General features: G+C 44.4%; 1 protein-coding gene across 7 annotated transcripts in view; it reads left to right on the forward strand.

The window, feature by feature from the left end:
* Nucleotides 1-1,338: 1,338 nt before the first annotated feature.
* Nucleotides 1,339-11,275, forward strand: part of KIAA0319 — a 30,825-nt gene continuing 20,888 nt past the window's right edge. Inside the window, exons 1-4 of one of the 7 annotated variants that reach the window (XM_083449160.1) lie at nt 1,339-1,494; nt 1,594-1,761; nt 5,628-5,792; nt 10,410-11,146. In XM_083449160.1, the coding sequence (XP_083305286.1) occupies nt 5,684-5,792; nt 10,410-11,146 (846 nt within the window). In that variant the 5' untranslated portion in view covers nt 1,339-1,494; nt 1,594-1,761; nt 5,628-5,683. Of the gene's footprint in view, nt 1,863-5,627; nt 5,793-7,986; nt 8,093-10,409; nt 11,147-11,275 lie in introns of those variants that run through there. The other 6 variants (XM_083449158.1, XM_083449159.1, XM_083449161.1 and 3 more) reach the window with 6 other exon arrangements.

Raw genomic sequence — 11,275 nt, forward strand, 5'->3', positions numbered from 1 at the left:
TCAAATCCAAACTCTTCTTCTTCTTCCACAATATCTCTGTTCTTTACAGATGGCATAATTCAGGCATAGGCAAACTCGGCTCTCCAGATGTTCTGGGACTACAACTCTCATCATCCCTAGCTAACAGGGCCAGTGGTCAGGGATGATGGGAATTGTAGTCCCAAAACATCTGGAGGGCCGAGTTTGCCTATGCCTGGCATAATGCGTTCACTTGGTTATTACATTCAGGCAGTGTCGCTGCCAAGATGTTGCATTTCATGTACACATTTGCAGCTTAAAACGCAGTGAGTTTGTTCCCACTCTCCACTCTGCTTCAAGTGGCATTTGAGCACTGATGTAGCTGCTGGGTATGTCTTCACCTGATGTGCGCTACCTGTTTGGTTTCCCCACGCCTGCAGTCCTTCCCAAACTATTCCTGAAGCTGTCATCTGTGCAAGTGTGAAGGCTGTCTCAAATGATAATGGTAATGATAATAATAATAATAATCATCATCATCATCATCTAGCCTGCTGGATCAAGCCAATGGCCCATCTAGTCAAGCATCCTGTTCTCACAGTGGCCACCCAGTGGATTGTGTGAAACCAATACGCAGGACCCAAGCACAGGAGCACTCTCTCCTTTAGTATTACTGCCTCTGACCATGAAGGCAGAGCACAGCCATGGTGGCAAGTAGTCATTGAATTTGCTCCATGAATTTCTTCTGTCCTCTTTCAAAGCCACCCAAGATGGTAGCCATTGCTGCCCCCCTCCCCCATGGGAGTGACTTCCATAGTTCAGGCGCTGTCCAACACACTTCAGCTTAATCGTTGCTTATATAAAATTGGACATAAGCTTGCTTGAGGGAAAATGCACAAAACAGGAACATTTCCCAATGAACTACAGGATAGATAGGACTTGTGGCTAACATCAAACACAAGCAGTGGGAGTGCTCTGCTCCAGTGCTTCCTGCTTGACCTTGCATGGTTTGTGGTGATTTTCCTGACTTAAAACGAAATTTCAAAGTTGTGTCAGACTTTTCAGTGTTTTCTCTAAAGTATGCTTTTTAAAAAGCAACACCTCGCTCTTCTGCAGCTGGCCCGATGTCAAGAAATTAAACAACTACATGACTTTTAGAAAACTTCTGAAGGCAGCCGCAGCCCTGTTTAGGGAAGTTTTTAATGTTTGATGTTTTATCGTGTTTTTAATATTTAATGGGGAGCCGCCCAGAGTGACTGGGGAAACCCACCCAGATGAGCGGGGTATAAATAATAAATTATTATTATTATTATTTTAGCCTCTTCTAAGGATGCATGAGGCGAGTTGGGTGGAGCTCAAGCATCGCCCCCTGGTGGCGGGGTTGCGATCCAGCTCCAGACCATGGATGGCGGATGCGCTTTAGTGGCTGGGAAGGAGGAAGGGAGACCGACCGTTCCCTGTTTTTGTTTTGCTTTGGACGAGAGCATGAAAAAGACTTGCAGGCATCGATCGCCTATGCTTTGCTAGCTTGGCCTAATAGTACGCACACCCACTTCCAATGTTTATTGCCCTTGATTACAAAATAATAATAATAATAGTAATAATAATAATAATAATAATTAATAAATCCTCCATCAGCTCCTGCTCCGTCCTGTAAATCTTCGGGAAGACATGAGGAGGAGCAGATGGGGCACTGAAGGATGCAGCCGTACCCTGCCGAAGCATCAGCTGCTGTCCCTGGCGCCGCCCGATCTCTCTCTCTCTTTCCTAGCCCCACCCCCTCCTCGCCTCGTCTCTAACCGCCAGGTAAGAAAATCTGAGCTCCCCGCCCGCTTCCATCGTAGGTCGGTGCTGGCGACTTTGTGTCGCATGCAAAGGGAAGCCCTCGCAAGCCGTTTCTGCTTTCAGTAAGTGGGGTGTGGTGGGAAAGGGGTGCGGGGTAGGTCCAGCAATCGCTGGAAGATGCATTTGCTTCAATTTCTCGATTTTGCTCTGGCCCTGGGTTTTTGTCTTGAACACAGCCAGCCTCTGCTCCCAGCAAGGTGAGATCTGCGTAAGGATTTTGCAAACGCAAAGGGGAAAGTCAAATATGTTTCATCTCTCTCTCTTTCCTCCCCCCCCCCTTCCCCCGCTGCAACAAAAACAAAAAACCGTGGTGGTCTCCAGGGGAAATGCATTTCTTCCTTTTGGTGCCTAGCAATTTTGCAAAGAGCCTTTCTCTGCAGCTTCCTAGCCGTGACAGAGCGCTTGTGCATCCGTCACTGGGGGAAAAACCCTGAAGGTAGATATTGTCTGCCTTTTGCATTCATCTTGCAACAAGGAGTCAGATGCATGTCTGCCGGGCTATGTTTTCACATTGCTGTGTGTGGGAACCTCTCCCCCGCCTGCTGCTGAGCAACTAGACGAAGTTGATGGAAAGAGCAGCAATGGCTGGTTGCATCAAGTGATGGGGGACATCTCATAAAAATATCTCATATAAAAGTGGCTTCTATAAAACAATCACTTGCATGTTCCAAGTTACTTACAACCTTTTGGCTAAGAGAAGCCAGAGGCAAATGATTTTTGTTTGTTTGTATGTATGGGATGCAATCATCCAATTTTGCACCGGATAAGCCAAATGCTTCAAAATGTTTGTGAGCAGCACAGATCAGGGTGATAAGAATTCAGTACTGGCAATATCCCATTTAAAGATGAAACGGAATAGGATTGGGAGACAAATATAGCGAAACATAATGTGCATGTTTACTTGGGACAGCTGCGTGCGCCGGTGACACTTAATGGACTGCTAGGACTACATGGTTCCCACAAGCAATACTTAAATTTTTTATTTTGTTTTGTATTGCTCATGTTTGAAATTGGAATGGCAAAAATAGATGCGCCTGGTGAAAATATGTTTTCAATTTAAAATGGATCTTCTCCGGTGTCCGTAACACACCCAACAGCTCTTGCAAGTGTTGCCCCCCAGAGACTACAAAGCACTGTTTTGCCTGAAGCAGGAGTTCCTATCCCTGCCGTCTGTACATATAGGTGGCCATGTTTATAAAGCAGGGAACATCTTTCTGTTAGCCTCCCAATGCCCCCTAAGCACTGGCAGGAACCATGGAACGCCTTGCAGTTCCTTCTTCACTTAAAAATTAAGAAGGTAATAAGATCTGGAATACAGTGAAGGGAGGTATGGGGAAGTCGGGGAAATAAGTAAATGCAAGAAATATTATAAAGATGGAATTGTTTTTATTATTGCTTTTTTCTTTTTGATGTTTTTTGTTGTTCTGTGTTTTTGTAATTTTGTATTTTTCTGCTTTTTCTGTTGTTTCTGTTTTGTTTTATTTTTTGTGTAAAAAACTTAATAAAAATATTTTTTTTTTAAAAAATAAGGTAATAACATCTGGTAGCTGATGTCCTTCCAATATCACTAGGTCCATCTAGGTCCAATAGCCAGCCTACAAATTTGGCGGGAGCATACCATAAAAGTAGGGGGGCAGTTTGTTTTTATGTACACATTAATGTTTTACTTGTATTAATGAAGGCTATATTAATAATGATAAGGATCACAATTGCTGGTACCTGCGCAGGCCCTGCAGCAGTGTCAGGCCAGGCTGGAGGTGAACTATTTCTAGGTGTGCCAGAACGCAAAAGGAAGATGTCCTGCTGACCTGACCTTCATTCTTCACCTCATTGTTCTTCGCCGCCTTCCTTGGCAGTCTGTTTCACTGTTGAACAGCAAATGTTCTTCCTGACGTGGTTCCCAGGCTCCTTCTCATCCAGGCAGTGACTAGGCCCAAACCTGCTTAGCTTCAGCAAAGATTGTTGCATCAATATGCCTTCAAACCACACCCTTGGTCTAGATTTTGTTGTGGTCCAGCATTGCTTAGGGTGAAATAAGCATAAATCTCCTTTAGATCAATGGAATTAAGGGGTAATTAAGCTTTCCCTGAATACAGAGATCTTTAAACCCCAGGAGTAGCTTTATAAGCTCTGGCTATTTCATATCGACAACTGTTAAGTGCTTTTCTCAAGAAGACACATGCGTAGCATGGTCATTAAGATAGAATTATCTTTGTGGCTTGGCAATTTCAAGTTGCTTTCACACACACACCCCTTAAGAAACATACATGGACTTTTATCAGGAAATAAGCAACCAGCGTAGATTTTCACTGTAATGTAGCTTTTGTAAATATGGAAAAGACTGGTTCCTGTTGTCCTCAGAAATAATGAGTTCAGATGGGATTTTACTATTTCTCCACACTTGGAACTTCTTGCTAAGTGTGTATCAGATTTGGAGTCAACTCCTCCGAAATGGGGCATAACATAAACATTCAAATAAATAAAAGTGCTACCAATGGATTTTGGCAATTTTTGTGTCTTGGGGCTCCTATTAATGGTGTCTGACCTTTGATCAGCTGTCTGTTACTACACAGATTAAGATACCCTTGGAAAGGCATTTAAAACTGGATGGCTTCAGAAGTGTAGGTTATTTCAAAGCAGGTCTATTTCTACTGGCCTTGTGTGTCACAATATAGCATAAATTTCCTTTTAATAATGGCATTTTAATATCTTGCCGGAGCAATTACACTGCTCATTGGCTCCTAGCATGATTGGTTCTTGAAACTGTATAACCTTTCAAAACCTCTCGTCTTTAGAGCTCCCTCGCTATTCAAGGCGACTTCAGCAATTGTTAACGCAGGCATTTGACTAGGCAGCTGTCATATTTGCTTAATTATTCAGTCTCAAAATGACCTTTTAAATGAAGCATCTCCCCACCCCCAGTTATTTAGCAACTGAGAATTTGGTGCATATCTTATCAGCATTTAGCTGAGTGGCTTGATGGCTGTTATTACCCCCTCCCCAAAATAAAAGCTATCAGGATTATTTGCTAGCTGTGCTTTCCGTCGTCATGCTTGCACATCACGATAAGCCAGAGTTGCTGGCTTTATCATGATTTATTCTGAAAGAGCAGCAAGCTTCTTCAAAAGAAACAAACCAAGTTGTATTCCCATGGTTCTGAACCTGAAATCATGGGGTTTCTCTTTAACCAACCAGCATTGTCAGCCAGCCTAAATCATGGTAGGGAGTTGTTGTTGTTGTTGCTGTTAGTCCTACAAATCTTGGCTTGATAGGAACAGTGGTGGCTGGTAGGACAGAAGGAAGGGAGCCCAGCAGTAGGTGGCGCCAGAGCAAATGACAGTTGCAGCCACCTAATATTCAGCTTCTACACAACCTCCTCCCCGTTGCGTTCTGCAAGGGCAATGGTGTCACTAAGGAGGAGGAGGAAGGTGGCAGACAGTTCCACTCCTGAACTAATATAAAGAAACTAGGGAAGTGGGGGGTGTGTGGTGTGTTTGGCTGAGAACAGAATGAGGTTGGTGTGGCAGTGCTCCATTTGCCCAAATTGTCCATCTTCCCCTGGGTAGGGAACAACTAAGTAAGATCCCAGATTTGGATGCTGCATCAAGCCAAGTTAATTGTGGCTCCCTGGTTTCTTTCTCTCATTCCCAACAGGGGAGGAAGAGAGTACGAGTTGTCAGTTTCACAGTAAACCATGGCTAGGCAGTATTTTTTCCTAGCCTTTTCTGGTTTTTTGTCACTGCAATGAGGTAATGTTTGCACACTATTATTTGCTTGCTAATTAATGTTCATCACAACATGTGTCCCTCCCCTTTGCTCCCCTGCAGGCTCCCAGCTGGATATTGGACAGAACTGGCAGAAACGAAGGGTTTTTTTTAATGCAATGTCTTTAAATTGCTCCCTGAAACTGAGGTTGATCTTGCCTGTTGAAGGAAGAATGGCTCTTGCGCTAGAACTAGGAGCCCTGTGCTTACTCTTGGGAATTCTAACAGGTAAGGCAAGACTCTTCGTACTCATGCTGTATAAATATAATAAACCATTATTTTGCTTTTGAGGCCAGGAGAGAGAATAAAGGTCTGCACACAACCCAGGTTCTCCACTGTGCACAGAACCTCAAAATAATTTCTGACTTGCAAAGACTCCCAAATGGCTTATGAAGATTGTGATAGAAGTAATAGAAGTATCTTAGCACCAGCTGGAGAGTCTAAATGGATGTGCACCGTACAGTATAGACAGGTCACAGTTGCTTGAGCAGTTCAGTCCATACCTCACAGTAAACCATGGTCTGAACCAAGGATCATTGCTTGTTTTGCTCCCAACAAACATTTGGTAAGCCAAGAAAACCACTTGGAGGTTTTTTGTACAATCAAGCATTATTTAAATTTTATGAAATGAATAAATTAATAAGAACAAATATTTGCTTCACTTCATTGCTCGTTTGTGGCCAAACAACCCATGACTTCTTGGTTCAGACACAGCATTAAGTCAAAAGTTGTGGTTTTCTGCTCTCTCTCGCTTGTGCAGAGGAGTGAAGCATTCACAGGAAACCATTAACTTTGGTTTACCATGATGTGTGCATGCTATCATTGTAAGCACTAAGTGGCCTGAATTTCTATTTCTTTTAAACCCTTTACAGACCATTTGTGCAGATTGCTTTTGAGGTTTTCCGTTTTTCAGAGCTTTATTTTTATTTGACTCGTTTTTTTCCTTGCTCTCATTTTGCCTCCCCTCAACTGCTAAATCTCCATCTAGAAACAGTGCTCTACTCTTCCTGAAGCAAATGATTTCCCCCTCCCCTCCAGAGGCTTCCCGTGTTTCAGAGAAGAGGTGGCAGCTGGGCACATCAGTAACATGAAAGTAACCCAGAGATAGAATTAAATCCTATTTATTATGTACAGGAGCTTAAAACCACATATAGCTTAACACTGGAGCCTTGGATGAATTTCTGAGTTTTGCTTGGTGAAAGATTTTCATAAGCCCTGCCAAATGTTGCCAGAGTTAGTTAAGCCTTTTTCAGTGTGTGGTTAAAAAAATTCTTCCCTCGCCCACACCAAAAGTATAAATCTGTGAGTGATGATCACGGCTAGTTCAAACTGATCTACAATTGTATGATTTTATGAGTAAGTGGTTTAGGGTTAAAAGTTTGTTTGTTCATACATTGGGAGTATGGGGTGTTAGGGGAGGGGTAGCACCTCTTATGATGGACGCGGGTAGCGCTGTGGTCTAAACCACAGAGCCTAGGGCTTGCTGATCAGAAGGTTGGCGGTTCGAATCCCTGCAATGGGGTGAGCTCTCATTGTTCGGTGGGAAGGTAAACGGCGTTTCCGTGCGCTGCTCTGGTTCGCCAGAAGCAGCTTAGTCATACTGGCCACATGATCCGGAAGCTGTCTGTGGACAAACGCCGGCTCCCTTGGCCTATAGAGCGAGATGAGCGCACAACCCCAGAGTCGTCCACGACTGGTCAGGAGTACCTTTACCTTTTAGCACCTCTTATGGGTTACCACTTCAGCAGGGCTTGTCGCCTGGGCAGCCCAGGGCCTCTACACACACTGCCCAGGCTCCCCCCCCCCAGGAGATCACTTTGGTGCTGTTAACTTCACCTCCGGAGGTGCACTGAAATCTTCAGTATGTTGCTGACGTTTTCCTTTCTGATTGTGGGCCTGTGAACCATCCCAACACCTCTCATACTCTGGGAGCTGCTAACTAGACTTGCAATGTTGATGTCGTGAATGATCAGTTAAAGTGTTCCTTAGTTTTCTGCCTCCATTCAGTAATCCACTTATTTTATTTTAAATTTATGTATCTTATTCCTAATACTCTGTCATCTACGTCAGTGATCATCAGCAATTTTCCACCATCAGTTAGTCCTCGACCATTCCCTGGGCTCCATGAAAATTGTTTCTTACACTTGTGTTAGAAAGGCTGTCATTTCGCATTTATATAGTTGCTGCAACTTCACGGACCGAATAATGTAGCTTGACAATGCAATTCTATACGCACCTAGTCAAAAGTAAACCCTGCTGAGTTTATTGGGGCTTGCACCATAAAGTGTACATAGAATTTCAGCCTTGACCACTGAAGTAAAGGCACAGGAAGGTATAGATTTAAAATTTCAGCCAAGTTACAGAATGCTGTCATTACACTGTGAGAATTTTTCTGACGCCTTCGCTTTAGCTGCAATTTGACTCACATTGTTGTTAAGGGAATAAACTGGTGCCTGTGTCCTGTTTCTGACATCTTGCTTTCATCCAGTTGTCTCTCCCCACAAGGCCTAGAAAACTGCCATTTAAAGGTAATTACAGCTGAGACCTAGATAGATGCATTTAAGTTCATAGTAACAGAGCCAAGCCCAATGCGTATTTTGGATAGAGAGGCCACTTGTATGTGGCTCAAAAAGATTCGGTGGAAGACACTTTTTAATAGATATCTGTTCACTTGCTGCACACGTATTGAAAAGGGCGAAGGCTGTGTCAGATGTTCTGCTGACTCACTGACAATGAAATTAAAGTGACTGTGTAAAAATCAAGGCATTTGCCATTATGCTTTTATTTTAAGACTGGGATATTAGAGATGCCCCTCTTGCTTGGCTACCCGCTATTGGAGGCAGGATGATGGGCTTGATGGATCTTTAGTCTGATTTGACAGGTCTCTTGTTACATTCACCATTAAGAAACTAATGGGATGAACTTAGCTAGGTGGAGATTTAAAAAAATATATAAATAAATAATAATAATATAATATAATATAATATAAATAGGATAAGTGCATATGACAGCATGAGTTTTGGCTTCTAAATTACCAGCAAACATATAAGTCGTATATGGATTACACCACCACTTCTGCAAGCCAGTTTACACCATGTTGTTCATACAGTTAAACTTACGCTGTCCCTCCCAAGAATACAGCAGAGTCAGAGATGATATGCTGAAGTGGCTTGTGCAGTGCTCAGCTCCCGGCTTCCTTATAGTCCTTATTCATACAGTTTTGCACCTTTATCCTTTGCATTATCCATCCACTCACTTCAGACTTCCACTGTTTTTGGTTTGAACTACTGTCCCATCTGCATGCATGCATGAGCAGCATGGGCGTAGCCAGGATTTTTATTGGAGGGGGCAGGACTTTTGTTAAGGGGGCCAGAACCGATGTGACTGGTCAGCTAGTTAAGTATTTCTATTGTTTTACTTGATCTAAGGGGGGCAGCTGCCCCTCACTGACCCCCTTGGCTACGCCCATGATGAACAGAGTGAAATCCACCTCCTTGCTTGTGACAGGGGTGGGTTTATGTGTGTGAGTATGAAAACAACCACATCTGCAAGCCATACCTGCAAGGCCAACTGTGAGAGTTTATCCCCTCATAATCCTCACTTGGCTGGGAACGTTAGCAGTGATTGGCTGGAAAGGACCTTCCAATGGGCCCCATCTGTGTGGTTTTTCATTGAGTTCCTTCATGCCCCTGTGGCGTGGGATTGCAACATAAAATGCTGTAGGCGCATTTTGGCAAGGCTTGAGATGCCTTATGCGACTTGATTCTGAGGAAGAGCTCAGCAGCAAAAATAACAACTGACAAAGTATAATTGGGAGGAACAGACTGGGGGGGGGGTCAAGGTCTTAAAACACCATTGCCACATCATTTACTGTTAATTAGTCATTTGTGTACTGTCTGAATTGGTTCTTCAGCAGGATCCCAGAAATACAGTAGTTTGCTTAAAGCAGAGGATGGCTCTTTCCCTTGTAGAAGTGCCTAAGCCTGATTCCCTGCAAACCAGATGCTCTCTTTTTTAGTGACTCAGCAGGCTGCGTTGCCTAGTAAGCAATGCCAAAGTAAGTGTGCTACCCCTATTTCAGTGGCAGCTTAAAAAACCCCAAAGACCTTTCATTTTACCTCTCTCCAAAATAAGTGAGATGGATGCAGTGATATGTCAAAAATATGAGGAGCAGAATTCCCCGTCTTCAGGCTCTAGTTGGAAAACCATCTTTTGCTCTCTGCTGGACAAGAGCTGTGATTTATTCCCCCCCCCCCTTTCTTAGGCTAGTTTGGAAGGAAGGTGCAGTCAAAGAAGAGATCTGATTCTTGTTACTTTTAATTGAGTTTTTAATTCGAGTGACAGTTCAAGTGATCCCTTGTTGATAAAGTGACTACTCTCTAGGTAAAGGGTAAAGGGACCCCTGACCATTAGGTCCAGTCGTGACCGACTCTGGGGTTGCGGCGCTCATCTCGCTTTATTGGCCGAGGGAGCTGGCGTACAGCTTCTGGGTCATGTGGCCAGCACGACTAAGCCGCTTCTGGCGAACCAGAGCAGCACACGGAAACACCGTTTACCTTCCTGCCGGAGCGGTACCTATTGATCTACTTGCACAGGCATGCTTTCGAACTGCTAGGTTGGCAGGAGCACCGAGCAACGGGAGCTCACCCCGTGCCGGGGTTTCGAACCGCTGACCTTCTGATTGGCAAGTCCTAGGCTCTGTGGTTTAACCCACAGTGCCACTCTCTAGGCTACATTAAATCAATATAAATTAATGAAGCTTTTTATTTTTATGAGAATGCATTGTAAGGGGAAGGACTTTTCACTGCTCCTGCTCTCTTGTGATATGAGTACCTATCATTTCAGGGTGTTTCTGCGAACAGTGCAGAGAAGGCGCCAAGTATTCAGACGCAATAATATCTCCTAATTTAGAAACGATGAAGATTATGCGGGTCCCCCATGCTGTGTCGGTGTCAGACTGCACGGCAGCCTGTTGCGATCTTTCCGACTGCGACTTGTCCTGGATGTTTGAACGGCACTGCTACATCGTCAGTTGCCAACGTAAAGGGAACTGCGAGCCCAAGAAGATGGAGAAGGTGAAGTCCTCTTTGACTTTTGTGCTAAGGCCTCCCCAGAGGCCCTCTGCACCGCTGGGGTACGGGCAGGTCCTCCGCCCAATGGCGCTGCAGGGAGACCCATCAGACGAAGTCAGCAGCCTGAAGGAGCTGTCCTTCCTCAGTCGGGAGGAGAGTCCAGACTACCCGGATGAATATGGAGATACGGAGCAGAACCCCTTTCGGCTGAGCCTCAAGCCTGAAGAGAAGGAGGATGTGAACTATGCTGACTGGAGTTTGTTGGTGGCAACTGAGAATGGCTTCAATTCTTCAGGGCTCAGTGATGGAGACAAACATGTTGACCTGGTCAGAAGTGAAGAGGAGAGAGGTCCTTTGGAGACTCCTACAGGTGCAAATGAATCCGAGGGAAATCATGTCACCGAACGTCCCGGAGAGTTGCCAGAGATCATGTTGGGCATGATGGAGAAATCTGCAAATGAATTAGGTTTTCAGCCGCCTGATGAAACCAACAGCCCCTGGCAGGAAGAGGTATGTTACCAGTATTTCATTTTTTGAAATAGCATTGGAGTAACATAGAAATCTGCAAATAAAATACAGTATGGTTTGCCACCAAACTAGTTTCCCCCCCCTGGATTTTTTGGTGGGAACCCGTGCCTG

The sequence above is a fragment of the Podarcis tiliguerta genome, assembly GCF_965153285.1.
Source record: "Podarcis tiliguerta genome assembly, chromosome: 7".
Taxonomy (NCBI): Eukaryota; Metazoa; Chordata; class Lepidosauria; order Squamata; family Lacertidae; genus Podarcis; species Podarcis tiliguerta.